The sequence below is a fragment of the Engraulis encrasicolus genome, chromosome 3 (assembly GCF_034702125.1).
Source record: "Engraulis encrasicolus isolate BLACKSEA-1 chromosome 3, IST_EnEncr_1.0, whole genome shotgun sequence".
NCBI classification, from domain to species: Eukaryota; Metazoa; Chordata; class Actinopteri; order Clupeiformes; family Engraulidae; genus Engraulis; species Engraulis encrasicolus.
The window spans coordinates 19168063-19190562 of NC_085859.1; the positions used below are offsets into that span (position 1 = coordinate 19168063).

The window sequence follows — 22500 nt, forward strand, 5'->3', positions numbered from 1 at the left end:
TGTCCTAATTATGATGAGGTCAAGGGGGCGTTGGGAGGCTTGTGATGAGAGCAAGGGGATGTTTGTTCAAAAAAGGTTGAGAACCACTGCACTAATGGAACATGTCCGCAAGACGTCCTCCACTGAGACCCTTGAGATGACATCCTTTTTGTACTTAGGTCAGTGATCTCTTGCAAAGGAGAAAGGGCTATCTCTCTTTTCTTTTTCTCTGCTAGTCTAGTCGTGATTTCATGAACCCGGAAATATTGAGTACCCTAAAGTTTTATTGCAGAAATGTCATCTATAGGTCAAATGAATGGGATTTAGCTTGGTTGCCCAAAGTTGCACTTTCACTTTTCTTCTCTTATCACCAGTAATGAACTGAGAAAGTTTCAAGGTGATATCTACGATTACATTTTTCAAGCCTATTCACCAGTAGTAGTCCTTACCTTAACGATATATTTATGCTAATTATGCAAACTGCCCAAAGTGCAACTTTGGGCAACCAAGCTAAATACCCTTCATTTGACCTATAGATGACATTTCTGCAATAAAACTTTAGGGTACTCAAGATTTCTGGGTTCACTATAGGGCCGATGGGGATCACGACTGGACTTTAAACGACCTCTGTTGAGCTCACTGGTCTCATTAGTCACTAGGGGTGGGCAATATGGCAAACATATTGTATCAGGATTTTTTTAACCTAAGATTTTGATTTTTTTTATCAGTCTTCCATCGGAAAAAAACAGGCATTTAAGGGCTACAAACCTGCACAGATGTTATTGAATATGCACTGTACTTGCAACGTTGCATGTGCAAACATTGTAAACAAACTAAAATGCAAACACACTGATAACACTCTGATAAAATGCACTATTGAGGGGGGATGCTGTGGTGCATTGCGTATGCGTACAGCACCCATACCATCAGGGCTGCTGACAGCTTTGGCTGGGACCAGAACAAAGTCATCTGAATGGGCCCCCCACCCAAGACATGCAATGTAATGAGAAACCAATGATGGGCCCGGGACAGCTGTCCCCCCCTGTTGGCTTCCCTGCATACCATATACATGGGGACCCGAGTCATTTCCCAGCCCTACCTCATTTTTCTTCTTGGAGCAGGCGTCACTCTTAAATATTTAAACCTCTGAGTGTGCTGGCCCTAATTTCAAATTCAATGTTTCAAGAAGGAGGCCGCACTTTGCATATTAGTGTTTTTTATTGCACAGACACGTTTCGGCGTGTGCCTTCTTCAGTGTCCAGCCCTACCTCATCTCTTCTCTGTCTCCCCGCTACTTTCCTGTCACAATTTCACCATCCTCCTACCATAATGAAGGCAGAAAACGCACAGAAACGGCATAATTGGAATATAATAAATCCAGTAAAAAATAGGGGGCGCTGTAGCGCAGCGCGCTAAGCCCCCCACATTTGGGCTTGTATACCCACGGTGTCCGGCCGGGGTCATTTCCCGATCCCACTCACTTCCTGGCACCATCTCAGACTGTCCTATCAAATAAAGGCATACAAAGCCCCTAAAAATATATATTTTAAAAATAAATAAATATGTAAACGTCACTCTGATAAAGTGAACATCATCACTGTGATAAAGTAAACATCCTCACCCTAAGCCAGTCTATATACGATCTACAGTAGAGCCGATATGATCTCCACCGCTTTGTCAACAATCTTCTACTACTCCTTCTTATTCTTCACATTTGAACATCGCCATATCGCTCACCCCTAGTCACGAGGATGAATTTGACATCTGATACCTTTACAAGACAATGGGACAGCTGGTGCCCTGGTGGCCATGACCTATGACCTCCACAGATCCTGTCTGTAAAGGTGTCAATCAAACATGCATTATGAATAGCATAATAGACGACACCCACACACAGGCACAGGCACACCTGTACACACATACACAGGCATAAATATGCATGCTCTCACACGCACACACACACACACACACACACACACACACACACACACACACACACACACACACACACACACACACACACACACACACACACACACACACACACACACACACGTATTACACATAGGCACACTAGGAACACAACCTCACACACACATGCATGTCCACAAGCACACACATGTACACACATCGCAATTATCATCATCATCATCATCATTATCGTCATTATCATCAATGTTCATGTAAAACAGATGTCCTAGGATTTAACGTGCAACCACACACACGCACGCACGCACACTCACATGTGCGCGCGCACACGCACACGCACACAAACACACACACACACACACACACATGCACACACACTGTGGTCTGGACTTGCTTCAAGAAACAAGTGAAGACTCTACTCTTTCATGCATGCCTATTCACTGACACTGCCAAATGAAATATAATGGCCTTTAGTGTACCATGACGGGGAAGATGATGGCCAGGAAGGTGGACTTAAGCACCCACAGCACCACCAGGCACAGGATCTGGATGAAGGTGAAGAGGTGCACCTTCCTCAGGGGCACGTGCCGCAGGTAGGAGAAGTCCGGCTGGTGCTTGGAGGGCATCATGAACAACTTGATCCGGTCCCAAAACTGCACAAACAGGAGAGGGCGGACAGGGTGGAAGGTGGAGGAAGTGTTACTGTATTTACTGTGCACGCACGCACACGCACGCACACATGCACGCACGCACGCACACAGCCACTGTAGTATTTACTACCAGTAGTATTTGGGTGAAAGATGTTCTGTTTTGGGCTCAAACGTCAGGAGAGTGACGGCATTTAAAGGGGTATGCCACTATTTTGGGGCTTAATACAGTTAAAATCGTTGGCTGGGGTTTATAAAGGTGGTAAAGTGTCTTATTTTTCATGTTAAGCGTTGTCTTGCTTTAAGACAAGTTAAAAGAGGGCATATGTCGCTAAGCTAGTGAAAGTCAATGTATCCGTGTAGCATGCTTCAATGCTACACGGATACATTGACTTTCACTAGCTTAGCGACATATTCCCTCTTTTAACTTGTCTTAAAGCAAGACAACGGCTTACATGAAAAATAAGACACTTTACCACCTTTATAAACCCCAGCCAACGATTTTAACTGTATTAAGCCCCAAAATAGTGGCATACCCCTTTAATGCCCATAAATTAATTAGTAATTGGTGGTTGATACGCTGCAATGAATACGCTTCTTAGATAGTCCACTAAAAACAAACAAAAAATCTATAGAATAGTGTGCACTATAGTAAGACTAGAGTTAAGGCTAGGTAACTACACTGAAAGTACATGATACAAAATTACATTTTGAGACATGTAGATACCCTAAGAAAGAAACCGTAAAAAAACTGTCAAAAAAGTGTAAAAAACAAAAACCCTTGATTATTATTAGACTTCCCCTCCCCCCCATCACAACAATGGAGTTAGAGCTACCTCCCTAAATGAAAACCCCTTCAATTCAGAGACGCTGTTTGAAGCCTCATTATTACTCCAGGGGGGTCTCATTTGGTATTCAGCCCCTTCGCGTAATCTCCAATTAGACGGGCTTTTAACTTGAAACCGGCATCACAATGTGACAAGACATTTAATGTGATTGCTGGAGTGCGGAGTCAGAAAACACCTGGCAGGTCACAACGATGCTCGCCTCACCTCATCTCGTTCTCACCCCTCCCTCCCTCGCTCGCTTGACAAGAGTACAAGAATTCATCCTGAAAATTGCAGGCGGCACCGGTGCCAGCAGAATACAAATCAACCGGCTATGGCTCTCTTTCTGGGCACTCTCAAAACACAAAGTTGATTATCTGATACTGAATCTCACCCCCAACATGATCAACAATAACACCCCCAAGGAGAGTCGCCAATGGCTAAAAACATCAAAAGAAAACAAACTCATACAGACTGACTGGGACATCTTCACTTGGTGCATGAGCTGGCAGACTTTTAGACATTCTTAATATAATGCGACCATTAGTGGAATGGATGCTTAAAATCCATCGCTGTTAGTGCTCTCCGGTGCACACTAGACCTCATGATGAATCATCTGTAGCAGCTGAATGTGTGCTGTATGATGACTCAGTACAAAAATCAAAAACAACAGGTGCCCAAACAAAATACTTAAAAACCATAGTTCATGAATATGTCTGTGTGGAGCTGAAATTATCATGAAGTGAATGTTGTGAATGCCTCCTAAATGCAAAGAGTGCTGCGAATGTAGCTGATGTGAGTTATTCATAACCTTTATTTATTGTGTTTTCCAGAATCTGAGCCCTGGCTGCTTTCATCACGGATTGTGTCTGATCAGGGCCGGCAATAGGCATTGGCAGGCAAGGCGGTCGCCTAAGGCGCCACATGTCTTAGGGGCGCCATAGTAACGCGTGAAAATCCCACAGAATTAGAATGTCAAGTGAAATAAAACATGAAATGTTACGTTGACTCTGATTATGTATGGACATTCAGTATACAGTGAGTCCAATATGTATTTGATCCCTTTCTGATTTTGCCGGTTTGCCCACTAATAAAGACATGATCAGTCTATAAATGTATGATAATATGTATTCAAACATGGAGAGACAGAATATCAAAAATAAATTCCAGAAAATAACTTAAAATAATATATTTTAATTTATTTGTATTTAATTTAGGCAAATAAGTATTTGACCCCTCTAGCTAAAGAAGATAAAGTGCTTTGTGGCAAAGCCCTAGTTGTCTAGCACTGAGGTCAGATGCTTCTTTTAGTTGATGACAATGTTTGTGCATATAGTAGAAAATATTTTTGCCCATTTTTCTTTGCACATTATCTCTAAAACATTAATAGTTTGTGGCTGTAGCTTGGCGAATGGGAGGTTCAGTTCTCTCCATAGAATTACTATAGGGTTAATATTTGGAGACTGTCTAGGCCACTTCACGACTTTAATATGCTTCTTATTGAGCCACTCCTTCGTTGCTTTACTGTATGTTGTGTATTATTGTCATGATGGGAGATCCAAAAATGGCCCACCCTTCAGTGTAGTGGTGGAGGGAAGGACTTTTGCACTCAGGATTGCACATTACATGTCTCCCTCCATCCATTCGTTGACGATGTGAAGTTGTCCTGTGCCTTGGCCACACACACACCCTCAAACCATAATTATACCACTTTCATGCATGATGGTGAGGAGGGTGTTCTTGGGATCATAGACAGAAGTACTCTTTCTCAAAACACATTGAATTGTGATAATGCCAAACATCTTGATTTTGGTTTCATCTGACTACAGCACCTCCTTATCATATCCTAAACCAGTCTGATGTTCGTTGGCAAACCTCAAGTGGGACTGCACAGGTTCCTTCTGAAGTAGAGGTACCATGTGTGCACTACAGGATTTTAAACCTCTGTGGCATTAAGTGCTACCAGTAGTTTTCTCAGTGATTTTGGTCAGTAGCTTTGATATCATTGCCTAGTTCATACCGTATAGCTCTAGGGTGATTTCTTTCTGTTCTCATGATTATCAAATCCCTACAAAAGGTCAAATCTTGTATAGAACCCCAGACAGGCTGATGGATAGTCATTTTGTATTCCTCACATTTTGGAAGAAATGCATCAACAGCTGGGTCATTAATACCCAGTCTCTTTCTTGTGGCTTTGCAGCCCATTTAATCTTTGTTCAGGTCTAAAATCGTGTCCCTGATATCATTTGACCACTCTTTGGTCTTTCCCATGCTGGTGAGGTTGGAGTGTGACTGATTCACTCATACTATGGACTGATTCTGCTGATTCAATGTGTCTTTTATGCATGTTAGTATGTACAGGTGTTTTTAATTCAGATGGCAAGTTGATCGGAAGTGCCCATCTGGTCTGTGGGCCCGGAACTGTAATCAGTTGGCAGGGGATCAAATACTTATTTTGCTCGATGAAATGGAAATAAATTAATATATATTCTCTTCAGTTAATTTCTGGATTTTCTTTTTGATATTCTGTCTCTCCATATTAGAATGCATATTATCATAACATTTATTGACTGATCATGTCTTTGTTAGTAGGCAAACCAACAAAATCAGCAAGGGATCAAATACATATTGGACTCACTGTATTACATGCAGTTATTAGATCAGATCGACGCTATGTTTACAAATGTCAGTTTCTAAATGCACAAAAAGAGGTGCTCACCTAGGGCACCAAAGGGATTAGAACCGGCCCTGTGTCTCATTACCTGGATTCCACTGAGAGATGCAACACCCATGTAGAGGAAGACCCCATACAGCACTGGCATGGGGATGAACTGCACACAGAGGGAAGAAAAGATGCATACAAAAGATTCACAAAAGAAATGTGAAATATTGACACTATTCATTAGACATACAGTATGTATTACGGAACTGTAAAAAAATGCTGTATCATGTTTACTGGTTATATTATTAATTATTAGATATTACAAAGTATATTATATTGTGCGAAACAACAGTGAAAGGTGGCACCAGCTGAGGACCTTGCATCGGACCCAAGTACACTGGAGGAGGTGCGTTAGGCAAATGCCAAGTAGGAAATACTACCTTAACTTAACCTGTACATACTACATTCCCTAATTTATATGTAGACACACATACAGTATGTGCCATGAATTATGAAGCCATCTTTTCTTTTAAAATATTGATGTTCAGGACAAAACATTCAAACAAAAGATTTCAAATCTCTCACCTGAAGTATAGGAGCCAGAAAGATGGACACTCCAGTGAGGACAAACACAAGAATGCCTGTCACTCTCTGCTCTCTGCATTTCAGCACAAGGGAGAAAAAAACTGTGTTACCCAAAACCATTTATTATTCAATGCAGACTGGATTTTATGGCATTATCACTTCATATTTCTCTCTCTCTCTCTCTCTCTCTCTCTCTCTCTCTCTCTCTCTCTCTCTCTCTCTCTCTCTCTCTCTCTCTCTCTCTCTCTCTCTCTCTCTCTCTCTCTCTCTCTCTCTCTCTCATAAGCGAAGCGAATGGGGGAAAGAGGAGGTGGTCGTCCAAGGACCAAGGCTACAGGGGGTCCACTCTGGCCACATCTACCTTGCTGAATCATTTGAAAATATGATTCAAGGATAAACACCCAAATATACAGTATATAGGGGCCCGACAGAGGTCTTTCCCTCCTGCTGTCAATTTGTTTCTCTCTTTCTGCCTGCCTGCCTGTTTGTCTGTCTGCCTGTCTGTCTGACTATCTGTCTGTCTATCTGTCTGCCTGTCTGTTTGACTATCTGTCTGTCTGTCTGACTATCTGTCTGTCTATCTGTCTGTCTGTCGATCTGTCTGCCTGTTTGTTTGTCTGTCTGACTATCTGCCTGTCTGCCTGTTTGTCTGTCTGTCTGTCTGCCTGCCTGTCTGTCTGCCTGTCTGTCTGTCTGTCTGTCTCCCTGTCTGTCTGTCGATCTGTCTGCCTGTTTGTTTGTCTGTCTGACTATCTGCCTGTCTGCCAGTCTGCCTGTTTGTCTGTCTGTCTGTCTGCCTGTCTGTCTGTCTGCCTGTCTGCCTGTCTGTCTGTCTGCTTGCCTCTCTGCAGTGCCTGTCCACTGACCTGACTCCGAGGAACTGTGGCGCCTCTCCCGGTGCGCTGGACTCGCTCTCCATCTTGAGGGAGTCGATGTGGGCGATGGAGATGACGGTGGCGGCTACGTACCAGGGCAGCCCCATAAAGGAGCAGGCTGCCATCAGGATACCCACCCACAGCAGGTCCAGGTGGTACCCACAGCCTTTCTGTAAAGGCCGGGGAGAGAAGGTGGGTAGATAGATGGATGGATAGATGGATGGATGAATGGATGAACGAACAAACAAACAAACAAACAAACGAATGGGTGAATGAAAAATAATGAAAACATCAGAAATACACAAGGAATGAATGAGTGGATGGAAGAAGGGAAAGAGAATGGAAATAAATAACGGATAACCAAAATATGTGAAATTGTTAACCATTCAACGTTGAATGGTTGATGGCACATATACCTTAAGTTTGTTCTCCTTTCGATTGACAATGACGGCACTGATCTGCTGGTCCATGAAAATGAGGATGGTGACGAGCAACGCTGGAACGAAACTGGCCACGTACACCCACCAGGGGTTCTTCCCAAATGGTAACACAATCCAGCCTCGGTCTGGACGCGTGGGCTGTATAGAGGCAGACACAAGAGAAGAGAAGAGAGGAGAGGAGAGGAGAGGAGAGGAGAGGAGAGGAGAGGAGAAGAGAAGAGAAGAGAAGAGAAGAGAAGAGAAGAGAAGAGAAGAGAAGAGAAGAGAAGAGAAGAGAAGAGAAGAGAAGAGAAGAGAAGAGAAGAGAGGAGAGGAGAAGAGAAGAGAAGAGAGGAGAGGAGAGGAGAGGAGAGGAGAGTGCCTTTTCTTGTAACTATCAACATGTACAATTTGCACAGTACATATTCACAATGAGATTGAATGCACTTCAATCAACTGTTTCACAAAGAACAAATAAGTAAATAAATACATACATAAATTGATCATAGCATTACAATAACTACAAGCTAGCACAACCAAGTATGATTCAATCCAAGCCCAAATAATGGTTAATAAGGCCATAGTGTTTTTTTCATTATTAAGATCACTAATGTGACGCATTAGAAATATTCTTACCTTGAACTCAGTGGGCACAATTAGTTTGGGGGTCTTAAGACCCAGCAGCATATCGAGTCCCACAAATGTCATGATTGACATGAAGATGGAGAAGTCACTGATGAGTTTCCGAAGCTGGACATTGACAGATATGCCACAAATGCAAAGACACAAAAAATATTAGGCTTACACATACAATCACAGTCTGTATCTGTAAGCCTAACGTTGGTAATTGCTATTTTAGGTTATCTATGACGCTATATTATGTAAGGAATAACGGGCGACGAGGTGTCCCGATATCAAGGGAAATAATGGACGAGGCTGTTCGCTTCGCCAAGTCCATTTTTCCCTTGATATCGGGACACCTCGAAGGCCATTATTCCGCTTATCACCCAGTTGCCAGCATTTAAGAAGCAGCTTAGACACACGCACGCCCGCATGACACCATATTTGTAATGTTCTCAGGGAATAATGGACACCTGCTCAGCCAATCAGAAGATGTTCCGTCTGCTCACCAGGTGATAAATTCATTTATCAACATTACTAATTAATATTTAGTATAATTGGTACCGTAAACATTATGCAAATGAGAGAGCAGGGTCAGCTTGAATTAATCAAAATTCAAATTAATTAAAATCAAATTAAAGTGTACTTATGACTGTATGGGAATATTGAAGCATATAGATATATGATTTAAAAAAAAAACTTTTTTTTTTTTTAAGGAACAAAAAATTATTATATTTGTTGAGTCTGTTATGGATCCAAAACAGCACACAAAGGCAGACGTCTCTGCCGGAGTTAGTCCTATTTGTTTGATTTCCCATTCAGTGTAAATGCGGACAGACACACAAAAAGACTGGCAGAGGTAGTTGCGGGTGTCTGTTAAATTAGATTTGTAGGAGGAAGGAGAGGCTTTCTTTACTTACAGAGGCCAATATCTCAGTCTATTTTATTACAATAATAAATACAAAAGTTATAGGGCTGGCAGTATTGCTGAGGTGAGGAGACAGGCTCCAGGCCAATTCAAACTCTGGTTGTTGGCAATCTTTCAAATAGGTATTAGCATTTAAATTGAGCTTTTTGATTGTTTACACACATTCAAATGTGGAATTTCAAAAGAATGCAGAAGAATATTGCCCAAAACCAGACATATGTTGACTAATGTTTTTAGCTCTGTGATTAGCTGTGATTAACATTCAGCTAAGGATTGGACAGGAAGAGCATGGGGAATGGTTACATCACAAAGATACTATCAGCAATCTATAAACAAGCATAAAGGTGTGTTCACATCTACAACAAAAACTGCAAAGATAAAGACTTTGGGTAGCCATGGCAGCAAAATTGTAGTCCTGACGGTTAGGGAGGTGGTCTTAAGATCAGCGGGTTGTAGGTTCAAATCCCACCCTTACCTCTCCCTACACCTACATCCAAAAGCTGAAGAGTCCTTGAGCAAGGCACCTAACCCCTCATTGTTCCTCCAGGGATTGTAACCAATACCCTAAGCATGATGTAATGTGATATATAATGTTAAAAAAAGTTAAAACTTTACATTGAACGATGCCATTTGCATATCAACAATGACATGCTGAACGATATCGTTGGGAACACTTTCAGAGTGATTTTCCTGCCAATCAGAGTTCTATACAATGTATATGTAGACCTTCTACAAGCCTTCTGCTTGTAAATGTTCCTAAGAATCAGGTGTTATCATATGGAAATATTAGTTATAGGCTACATAGTGATCTTAACAGTTTACCATTGTAGATGTGAACGAGTGTAACTGTCACAGCAATGCAGTGGTGAATCTCTCAGAGCACTACAGGTGTTAATAAGCTTACGTAAGCTACACATGACATGGCCATTACTTGTGCTGGACAAAACAAAAAGACTGTTTGGGGATAAAACTACATATGCAATAGCCACCAACCTTGCTGATGTAATCTAAACTACAATATTTCACTACACTTAATGACTATTTCACAACACTTAATGTTCTATATTCTACAGCACATGCATTGACCTTTAGGGTGACAAAATGTGGTAGGATTAGAAAAGGTCCTAAGGTCATGTATGCACACATTGAGTACAATGGCAGGCAGGGGGTATTTGGGGGGAAAAAAACGTAATAATAACAAATTGATGGAACATAATCACATTAGGACAGACAAAGCCATATAGTAGAGCAAGAGTGAGGTGGTACGCATGGTATGAAAAAAGGCATAGGGGGCACATAAGAACATGCTGCATGCAGAATACATTTCTTCACAACACTCATGCACTTTGTGGGGAACAAAGCAATGCCACTCAGGCCCTATGTAGTGATCTACATGCTGAAAGCGTGTACATTTTAGGCATGGCATTATCCATAGGAAAAAGGTATATAAAAACTACATGGCTATACAGATCTTATGAGTAAAAAAGATATAGGCACTTCTACTAAATGTGCCATATGCAGGTAAGTACAGTAAGAACACATGCACGTCACATGTACAATACAATGTGTATGTTGCAGTTGCAGTACATGAAATGTGTAGAGGTTTACTCAGTAAGCTGAGCGTACTGGTACCGGATATGAGCCAAATGAGAACTGTGGGGCTTTTACAGTGCCACAGTAGAATGCTATAGTCCATATGTGAATCTTTTTGCACGTTTTATAGAGATATTTTTCTGTGGGAAAGGGTTCTTTCGGTCTTGTTGTTGTTGTTGTTGTTGTTGTTGTCCGGTGCGGTTTCCCCTTACCCTGGTGGGGAAGTAGCGACTGAACTTGAACTTCTTGAGCGACACGGTCATGGAGTAGGTGCCGAAGAAGAGGATGAAGGACATGAGGGCCAGGTCGGGCACGTACTTGCAGGATTTACCCACCAAAGTGCCCCCGTACTTCACACACTCCTTCTTGCTCAGCTGAGTCCAGTCCAGAGCTGTAATGTTTAACTAGGAGATGACAGCGGAGAGAGAGAGAGAGAGAGAGAGAGAGAGAGAGAGGGAGAGAGAGAGAGGGAGGTACAGATCGGAGAGGTGGAGTGAAGTGGGGTGTGGTGTTAGTTGGATCAGGGGATGGAGGGATGGATGGGGAGAAGAGGGGTTGAGGAATCAAAGGAGATCACGGGGACAAACAACAGAGAAGAAAAAAAGAGAGAGATAAAAAGAGAGAGAACAAGAAAACACCCATGGACATAGAGGGATATGCATTTGTAATGTACTCTATGCTTCTACCGACAAATCCCTCTCGTTCCAAACAAAATCAAAAGCTACTGCTGCAAGTCTATATAGTCAATTTGAATTTTAAAAATATGTGGTAAAATGTGAAAGCTAGAAAAAAAACCTCCAGTAAGATAGTGACATCTTAGGAGAAATCAGCTACTTACCCCAAACAGAGCAGAAGTGTTGTCTGGCACTGGCACTACAGCAGCAAACATCATTGAAGCCACTGCAGAGGGGAAAAAAGCAAAGATGAGAGAGTGATGGAGCCGTGCATGTGAGTAACTTCATCAAACTATGTAGAAAATGATAATATAATGCTATTTAAAAAAAGACAACTGATATGAAAAATGTGACAAAGGTGACTATGACTGATACTCACATCGGACAGCGGCCGAATGGGGTTAGTGCAACAGAGACAAACATGAAACATATCAGTTAAAACAGTCAAAGAGTTGCACATTCCTGTAAAGCCCCCTTTTCTCTTGATCGCAGTAACCCAGTATCGTAAGTAACCCCCTACTGTTATTGTTCCACGCTAACCATGTTGAGTACACTAGAAATACCAATCCTGATTAAGTTGACCACACATCCCACACACATACAGTACAGGTATGCTGTATGGGGCACCTAAGTCTCCACCCCTTCCGGGCGGCTCGTGAGGCTGGGAACGCAAAAACCTTTGACTGGGCTGTAATGGACTGATAAAAGCTATTTTCCGATCCACCTTGCATTTCCCCGTCGATGACACATATGCTGTGCCTCAGAATTAATAACAACCAATGGTGTGCTTGTTGACTTCACTTGGCAAGCGATTTTTGAGTTGTGCGTGTGCAAAAATATGTAATTATTTGGACTACACAACAGACGTCGCATGTCCGACGTGCAGCCACTTAAACCGCGGTGCAGCGGTAGGGTTGGCTGTGCCTCGGTTCACGTCAGATATGCGAGGCGCACGTGTAGTCTCTAACACAGTTTTGCACAAAAGCTAAAATAACGTTTCTTGCGTGTCGAAAATGAGTGGTCAAATTCACTGTCATCATATGTGAAATCTGGAGCACATGGCAAACGGGATGAGGCTTTAGCTTGACTCGCTCCATTAACTCTCATTCTAAATTTTGAGAGCTCCAGCCCCACGGATCGGAAGTAGAAGGGCGTGACTTAGGTGCCCCATATGCTGTAGTAGCGAAGGGGAGCAGAGTTGCCCCGCCGCGACTCGAACCCAGACCTTCTGAGAGTACTAAACTGGGGCCCACACACCCACAACCCTAGTGATGGTCACTCCATCACAGCTGTATTACATTACAATACATTATACAGTATAGAATGCACTTAGTAGACACAATTGTCCAAAGTGACTTTAAAATGAGGGAACATAAACAAGCTAAAAACATAGTAATACATAGTATGAGCCAAAAATATGAGCAAATTCTACACATTGCGCTAAGAATGGACTCACCGGGGTCCGGGGCGATGCACTCGCACTTGTAGGAGGTGACGTAGTCGGGCTTGAAGTCGGTGTTGATGGGGTAGTACTTGAAGGCGCCCACCATCTTCTTGATGGCGTCGGAGATGAAGATGAAGGAGATGAGGCTGGAGAAGCCCTCCTCGGTGAAGCGCGTCATGTACTTGATGATGTAGCTGGCGTCCGTGGCGACCAGGATGAAGCACTGGAGGCACGAGTGCATGCCGATCCACAGACGCAGCTCCATGTAGTCAATGCCGTTACTCCTGTTACGGGGTGGAGGAGTGAATGGATGGATGAATGAATGAATGAATGAATGCATGAATGCATGAATGAATGAAACTTGTTGGAAAAAAGTTGTTTATCCCTTTCCCCAGCTCCATGTAGTCAATGTCGTTACTCCTGTTACGGGGGGTGGGGGGTGGGTGTAATAAATGAATGGATGGACGAATGAATGAATGAATGAATGAATGAATGGATGGACGAATGAATGAATGAATGAATGAATGAGTGAATGAATGAATGAATGAATGAATGAATGAATGAATCTTGTTGGAAAAAAGTTTTTTAGCCCTTTCTCCAGATAGGAGACACGTGAGAGGATGAAAGGATATGAGTGGGGGAGAGAGAGATGGGGAGGGCTGGGGATGCTCTGGTCATGCTCACTTGCTGAACTCGTAGAGCAGCTTCTCGAAGATGAGGATGGGCCCGGTGGAGCTGAGGATGATGAGGGGTTGGCCACTGAAGACGCAGAAGGTCGTCCCTGCCAGAGCCGTACCCAGGAAACTCTCCATCACCCCCTGACGCACACACAGAGCAAACAGAGAGTAGAGAGAGAGAGGTTCCATTGGCCCATTGTTTCCGGGTTCTATTATTGCAAGGGGGAGGGGGGGGGAAATCCCCCTTTAGGCAGACCTAGGCAGACCTAAGGACTGTTCTATTCAATGCTAGGAGTATTATGACACACCCCTTTAGGCAGACCGGAACCTGGTCATGTTAGGTGCCCATAGAAACCTATTACATTGGCATATCTCTATATACTTAAAGAATCTCTGGAGTAGATACACAGGGTAGGCAGGGATACACAAGCATAGACATAGTAGATCAATACATGGGCCTACAATAGCCTCTTACTGCAGATGGGGTCGCCGGCGGGCCTATTCACTGTTGGCTGAAAATACTCAACTACATCATAACAACATTGCTATGACAGTGCCAGGAGCCTTAAGTAACAGATTAAGACATAGACATTACAATTTTGGTGACAGTAAGGTTATAACATAGGTGTTGCGCTAAGGGGTTAAAACAAGGCTGATAGACCTATGTGACATCCAAAGCCCTCCAAAAAGCTGGACCAACCGACCAACCGGGGGGAAAAAAGACAATGGACCAACCGACATGTAGTGTATACAGTTACACTGAAAATGTGGATTCATTGAATATAATAGCCAGAGATGTGGGTGAAGGATGAATACAAGAGAGTAGAGCTAATTCACCTCTCATGTTTCAGAGAAAGAGTTTACCCAGTTATCAATGCCGCTTATCCAGACGATTTTTTAGGATTTAAGAGCCCTGTCTGAAATAAGACCATCTATATGCCATACTGTATACTATGCACTAGTACTGTATACACCAGCCCTTGGACAGCAAGGTTCTGGCCCCCCACTGTATGCCCCCCCCCACTATATGCGGCCCTTGGACAGCAAGGTTCTGCCCTCCCACAAGCCCCTTCAAATACAGAAATACAGAACAGTTTTTTTGGAATTTGGAGATATAAGTATGGGCTCCGTTATCATGCTGAAACGGGACACGGGACATTAAAATGCAAGAAAAGAAATGCTAATTTTTCTGGGGGAGGACCCCAGACACTCCACTTCAATGAAGTCTCCCATATTTTGTTCATTGACAGTCAGCAACCATAATACATACGTATAGTTCGGCCCCTTTACTGGGAGGAATTTGAAAAAATGGCCCTCGTTGAAATATAATTGAATACCCCTGGTATACACTGTACTGTATGCATAGGGGCCATTGAATAAAAATGAGCTGATGCTGTTGAGTTTACATTGTCAACCCCTAAATTGAAATTGTGTTGCTACCTGACCATCCACACACCACATATTAGCAAGACAGTAAGACAGTGACATACACTAAATGAGCAGCACACCGACAGTGAGGGAAGCTGACAAGGGGGGACAGAAGGGGTCTGTTGTCCCGGGCCCAGGGAGATGGGGGCCCATAATTGGGTCCTCATTACATTGAATGTATTGGGTGGGGGGCCCTTTCAGATGACTTTGTCCTGGGCCCAGCCAAAGCTGTCAGCGGCGACACTTAATACAACGCATGAATGAATAACAAATCACTAATCTTGTATCACACTGTGCGTCAACCTCACTGAGATCACCAAGTAAACAACTCTGAAAATAGCTGCAGATCATTCTTGTTTGTCTTGCGTAGGCATGCATGATGGCAAGACACGCTAGTTTTTTTTTAGTTTAGTTTTAGTTTATTTGGTTTAGTTCAGCAGGGACCGTGCACAAAAGACATTGTTTACAGAAGTAAAAAGATGGCTTGTGCCAGATTATAGCTATATAGCTAATTTCCATCTGCAGTCCCTGCTCTATAGTTGCTACATCCATATGCAGCAAAAGGCATCAACAAAACAAAAGGTGATTCTAAGTCACCTTGGAATGATTTACGCCTTGCGATTAATTACACAGATAGCTAATTATTGTTCCCGCTTTGTTTTGTTTGGGGCGCCGGCCGCACCTGGTAGTTATCCGTGGCGTCTCCCAGGAGACCGCCGAAGGTGATGGCGTTGGTGATGCAGCCCAGGTAGATGAAGAGGATGGCGGAGATGGATTGGATGTGGAAACCCTCGTAGAAGTCACTCGGGTAGAAGGGCAGCTTCCGCTTGATGTCCAAGAACAGACCACCGCAGAACCTGTAAAATACAGTAAAGAAAATTGGCCATCAATATTTCAGAGTACTGTAAGCTTACATGAATACAGATAGAACATTTACAGTACTGTGGAGTCAATAGTCAGTGTAAAATTCTACCGGTGGCTAGTGTGATTTCAATTCTACAGCAATTCATATTTACACTATATTGAGTAAAATTAACTTAATTGAAAATGTTACACTTAACCAAAGAGTAAATTTAACAATAAGTTTGAGTCATTTGAGTTGCTCTTTTGCAGATGTTATCTGCAATAACGATTAATTTCAACTCTTAAAGAGTAATTTTAATCACACTTTTTACGGCGAAGAAGCCCAAGGACACAGTCATTAAAAAGTTAACATTTGGTAGCCATCTAAGTTTTACACAAACAGCTATGGGATTTATTGGAGCTATGTAATACTGAAAAAAACATCAACAGCTTGCGTTAGGGACCACATGTCTTGGATAGAGCTAAAGGAGAGATTTGTTGAAGGTTCCCAAACCATGGTGTTCAATTTTTATTCTGCACCATATTGTTTTCCTTCCTTCCTTTCTTTTCACCACAACAACACTGCTACAAGGAATCTTAATCATGTCCCATTCCTCCCCTGGCAGCCTTTGGGCATGGAGTGGAGTACAAATCTTGACAATGAAAGTTTAAATGATTTTCACCAGTACATTGGCTGGCAATATAGCATGACATTTGATTTGTTGTTGCATGACTGATTTTGTCTCAGACTGTGGATACACAAAGGAAAGCAATTAGACACATCTAAGGAAAGAAAAAAAGTGGCCATACTCCAAAGTTAGTTGCCACCGTAGCGATGTCAAAATGTGTGGAAGAAGAGCACACTTGGGCTGAAGTCGTTTGCCTAAATTAACCCACGCAAGTGACACTAGCAGTGAATAATGGGCTTCAGAGGCAAAGACAGAGTGAGTTTTAGCCATATGCTAAGTCAGACAGAGCCATAATTAACATGTAGTGCAAAAAGAAACCTCAGTGACACTGTAGTTTAAGGCAGTTAGTTCTCTGCCTACGGATTTGGAATTAATTCACAACTCAGTCATATGAAGAAGGGGGGGGGTGCAGGTGGCAATTCCACCAAGGCATGGAGTGTAGCCTTGTAATGTACACTGTTCTTCTGCCAGTAGAACACAGGAATAGTTATTTTACTTCACAACCATAGTAGTCTACTGCACTACTATGACTATACATAAAGCCTTCAGTAATACACTGCGACTTGGTCACTGCCGTTCTGGTAACTGCAAAGTTAGGGGCCTAGCCCTGTCTTAACATTTCAAAGAGAAACAATACTAGAGTAACTTAAGTCGGCAGGCGTCAGCTTGGGACACTGCTCCATTGGTGGTCGCTCCATATAAGCAGGCTACTGTTTAGCTTTGAAGTCAGTTGTTTGGGTCGAGGCTAACCAACTATTCCTGGGCTTAAGTGACACCCCCTGATGTCTAACATCAAAGCTGTGGATTTGCATTCTGCAGAGAGAGAATCCACCCTCATCTCTAACACCTGCAAACATGTGAAGTAAACGCTGAAGGCAAAAGTTGTATAGAGATCAGAAGCTGAGCGCACAGAGAGCGGGAGAGAGAGAGAGAGAGAGAGAGAGCGAGACAGAGAGAGAGAGAGAGAGAGAGAGAGAGAGAGAGAGAGAGAGAGAGAGAGAGAACGGGCTGGTCCCATAACAATTATGTGGAGCTGATATCAAAGAATGTGACTTAAGGCTTTCCATAAACATGAAGACAATGTAATCCCAACCAAACACAGACTCTGCCGTTTAACCAGCAGGAAGGAAGAGGAAACAGCACTCAACATTCAGTTTAAAAGTTAGTAGTTGCATCCTTGGGATCAAACTTCAGGGTGCTCTCTCCCGAGTAGTGTCACAAAGTGTCTTTATTATGTACATGTACTTTTTTGTCTACCCTGCTGCTGTGCTGGGCTATGCTTGGCCATGGCCGTAACTACCATTGAGGACACAGAGGTCATGTCCTCGGTATTTATTTCAGTAATGGGAAATTTATCTATGATGAAAATTGATCTATGATCAACAATGATAAATTCAGTCTGTATACCACACCCCCATTTATCCTCAAGTAAGTGATTAATGAAAACAATCTCAAGAGTTTGACTGAAGTATTTAAAGCATTCTAAACGTACGATATACAGTACAGCACGCAGTATTTGACCTCAGTATTTGAAAATGTCTGGTTACGGCAATGTGTCTGGCTGAATTGAAAAGGCCTGTAAGCATTGTGTTTCACACATTTGGTTGCTTACTTTGCTAGTGAAGTAGAGTACACACACACATACACATTATGTCAGAGGGTCTGGCCTGGGACTAGGGCAGCTCAAGCATTAGTGTAGATAGTCACAAAAGAGAAGAGTCTTTACTTCGAAGGCTGAAAGAGATGTGCCTAGTCTTGCTGCTTCTGGGAGACCATTCCACCACTGATAAACAACAGCAGCAGAACAGTCTTGACTGGGAAGGCTCAGAGCGAGCAGGCGACAGAGCCAGACGGCTTATGCTGGAGGAGCGTAGTTCTCTTCCAGGAACTTAAGACCTTAGTATGTCCTTATACTGCACAATTCTCACATGGAATCTTACTATGTAGTTTCTCAGTAAGCATGGATGCCTACCTTGTTTTCTGTGCTTTACTCGTTACGGTGTCTACTGTGTGTTTACCTCCCTGCCAGTGGTACCTTACATCAGTGTTTCTCAACAGGGGTGCCGGGGCATCCTGGGGTGCTGCGTGCTCCCCTCAGGGGTGCCGCAGAAACGTGGCTGATAAATAAATTATGTAATATAATACATAATTTATCTAAATTGATAAGTTAATGCTAGTCATTGGAATCTTTCATCTGCCATTTACGCATTATAAAGTAAATATAGGTCGTCCCAGTCAGATGCAACTTCGAACGTAGGTTGTGTGACGTCTCGAAATGTGTTACTTTTCTAAGCTTGTGTGGTATCGGATGCGATGCCATACTACAGGTTGTTGGTTTGGGGTGTCTTGAAAATTTTCATGAATTGAAAGGGTGCCTCGCCTAAAAAAAGGTTGAGAAACACTGCCTTACATCATGGTGTGTGCCCTGCTGTGCGCCACCCACCTGCCTGCCAGCAGTACCAATACCATAGTGTCTCACATACGAGTGTAGGATTGTGAATTGTTGCCCCGCTTCCAGGTAGAAAATAATAATGTTTTGACACTGTCAACCAGCGCAGTGCTGACTTTTTCAGAGGCTTTCTCCCATACAACATTCCAATCACAAATGACAGAATGACATGATGTATTCGCAGGACATTGAATAAAAACTTCCCTTGACCATCAGTGATATTGAGTCTCGTGTCACAAGGCTAGAGGCCACAGGACAGGAGAAACTAGATTGACTTGCACACTATGTGTGGGTGTCTGTCAGATGTGATGTCTGCATTCTACCTGCCTGCTAGTGGATCACCTGTGTGTATCTGTATTCTAGCTACGTGCCTGTGTATCACCTGTGTGTTTGGTTTAAACCAGTCGGTTTTGTTTTATGTCTAGTCATCCTGCACGTCAGAAGCAACCATTCCAGCGATAGTGCAAATTACAAGTAGCCTACATCTGACACATAGGCCTACAAATAGGCCTAAAGAACAAATTCTTAAGAAAGTGAAAGGTAATACAAATAAAAAAATGCTCAAGAACATTTAAAATGAGCATTAAAAACAGTTGACTTACATTTTTAAATCAACAAAAACAGTTAAAATGAGCGTTAATAACAGCTGATTTACATTTTTAAATCAACAAAAACTAAAACAAAATAAGCAGCCTGAAGGGACGTTAAGTTGAAACCTAAGGATGTTTAGTTCAAATTTAAGGACGTTTCGTAGGTATTTGTAGTAAACGGAACGTCCTCGACGAAAGATCCCATGCCTTATACGAATGGTCCCAAGTTTTATACGAATGGTCCCCTTGGAACAATTCATTAGACGACCTGTACCCACCTGTGTGGATATCTGCATTCTAGCTACTGCACCTGCTAGTGTATCACCTGTGTGGATGTCTGTATTCTACCTGCCAGTGTGTCACCTGTGTGGATGTCTGTATTCTACCTGCTAGTGCAGGGGTCCCCAAACTTTTTTCTCTGGGGGCCACATTATCGTTCCTGACTGTGACCAGGGGCCGGGATCAATCATGTGGGCTGTATACTAGGCCACTGCCTGTTATAGCCATAATTTCTAGCATGGCAATCACCATGACACACTGAAGAAGGGCTCTGCCTGAAACTTTCATAGGCGAATAAACAGAGAGAAATCTGAAGAGTGCTGTCCTTTGCTTCCTTCTTTCATAATTTCTAGCACAAAATTCAATTGGTGCCTGTTCAAATGGTGACATGCAGAGAGGTGGAGGGCCGGTCAAAGGGGCCTGGCGGGCCGCATCCGGCCCCCGGGCCTTAGTTTGGGGATCCCTGTGCTAGTGTATCACCTGTGTGGATGTCTGTATTCTACCTGTTAGTGTGTCACCTGTGTGGATGTCTGCCTTCTATTGTACCTACCTGCTAGTGTATCATCTGTGTGTGTATCTGTATTCTACCTACCTGTTAGTGTGTCACATGTATGGATGTCTGTGTTCTACCTGCCAGTGTATCACCTGTGTGGGTGTCTGCATTCTACCTGCTAGTGTATCACCTGTGTGGATGTCTGTATTCTACCTGCTAGTGTATCACCTGTGTGGATGTCTGCATTCTATTGTACCTACCTGCCAGTGTACCACTAGCCTGGGAAATCCCATGCTGCCTTGCACAATCGTGCCGATGTGAAAGACAATCTCATTTGCGATTAGGTCTGGTGGTAACCAGACAAGTGTATCACCTGTGTGGGTGTCTGCATTCTCCCTGCTAGTGCGTCACCTGTGTGGGTGTCTGCATTCTCCCTGCTAGTGCGTCACCTGTGTGTATCTGTATTCTACCTACCTGCTAGTGTATCATCTGTGTGTGTGACGGAGGTTATCTTGCACCTGTTCTCCCCCCTCGGGGATCGAACGTGCGACCTCGTCAACTACAACGGTTCGGCAATGGGAGACACAGTACGATACCGCTGGGCCAAGAGACTAGTCTCTCGGCTAAACGGCACGAGACTGTATGAAGCTATCGGAGGGAGGTTTTACCAACGTTCCACGCCAACTCTGTGCTAGTTAGCCTCCGTTACACTCTCCCCCTTAAACCTCACTCCCATCCGGGTCACGGCACCACTGTGACGGAGGTCATCTTGCACCTGTTCACCCCCCTCGGGGATCGAACGTGCGACCTCGTCAACTACAACGGTTCAGCAATGGGAGACACAGTACGATACCGCTGGGCCAAGAGACTAGTCTCTCGGCCCAACGGCACGAGACTGTATGTAGCTATCGGAGGGAGGTTTTACCAACGTTCCACGCCAACTCTGTGCTAGTTAGCCTCCGTTACACGTGGGTGTCTGTGTTCTACCTGTTAGTGTGTCACATGTATGGATGTCTGTGTTCTACCTGTTAGTTAAGGGGGATTCATACTTGTCGTGACTGGCGCTACCCTCCTTCATACTTCACTCGCGACCTCACTCGCGACCTCACTCGCGCCGTCACGTGACCCAAAATGACGTCACACGCCGTGGCGCGAGCTGCCGTGGCGCGACGTCGTGCACCCCAGAATTTTTGTAACTTGTCGTGCGCCACCAGCGACGACCATACAGGTAGGCAGACAAAGCAGGAGTTGCGAGGAGAGGCTACAACTACTGTAGGCTACTACAGAATGGATCCTGCATCATATTGAGGATAATAAAATGTATTTTATATAAAAGTTATTTTATCTTCTCTCTTAAATGTTGTTCAGTGAAACAATTGTTTACTTTGTTCAGAAGCACGTTGTGTTCCGCGATCTATTTATAAATTCTGCCGCTAGAACAATGCTCTCACATGGTCTTGGAATGATCTGGCAATGTAGGCTACAACAAAAAATATATGTTTCAATGTGGTAAGTCACAAGTCAGACGTTCAGTAGCCCTACAGCAGCCGTGTTTGGCTTTCTATTTTATACATCCATAGAACTCACGCTGCGAGTTGCGAAAGATACTGCCGTTTCTCTCATGAACAGCAGAGGGCACTTCCGACAATGCGAGCGAAAGCCATTTGAAGTATGAATAGTCTGTCGCAAGTGATGACGTCATTAATGGTTCTCGCGCCACTCGCGCCAAAGTGCGCACGTGAAGTATGCAGAGCCCTTTAGTGTGTCACCTGTGTGGGTGTCTGTGTTCTACCTGTTAGTGTGTCACATGTGTGGATGTCTGTGTTCTACCTGTTAGTGTATCACATGTGTGGATGTCTGTGTTCTACC

The 22500-nt window shown here is 43.4% G+C and overlaps 1 protein-coding gene across 1 annotated transcript in view; it reads right to left on the reverse strand.

Annotated features, from left to right (window-relative positions):
• The window catches only part of slc4a5a (solute carrier family 4 member 5a), a 57961-nt gene that overhangs the window by 4707 nt on the left and 30754 nt on the right, over positions 1–22500 (reverse strand). Inside the window, exons 13-23 of the mRNA XM_063194921.1 lie at positions 15971–16145; positions 13868–14001; positions 13196–13467; positions 11904–11965; positions 11278–11469; positions 8560–8673; positions 7921–8082; positions 7496–7674; positions 6630–6702; positions 6145–6213; positions 2388–2561 (exon numbers count right to left, since the gene is read on the reverse strand). Of these exons, the coding sequence (XP_063050991.1) occupies positions 2388–2561; positions 6145–6213; positions 6630–6702; positions 7496–7674; positions 7921–8082; positions 8560–8673; positions 11278–11469; positions 11904–11965; positions 13196–13467; positions 13868–14001; positions 15971–16145 (1606 nt within the window). The remainder of the gene's footprint in view (positions 1–2387; positions 2562–6144; positions 6214–6629; positions 6703–7495; positions 7675–7920; positions 8083–8559; positions 8674–11277; positions 11470–11903; positions 11966–13195; positions 13468–13867; positions 14002–15970; positions 16146–22500) is intronic.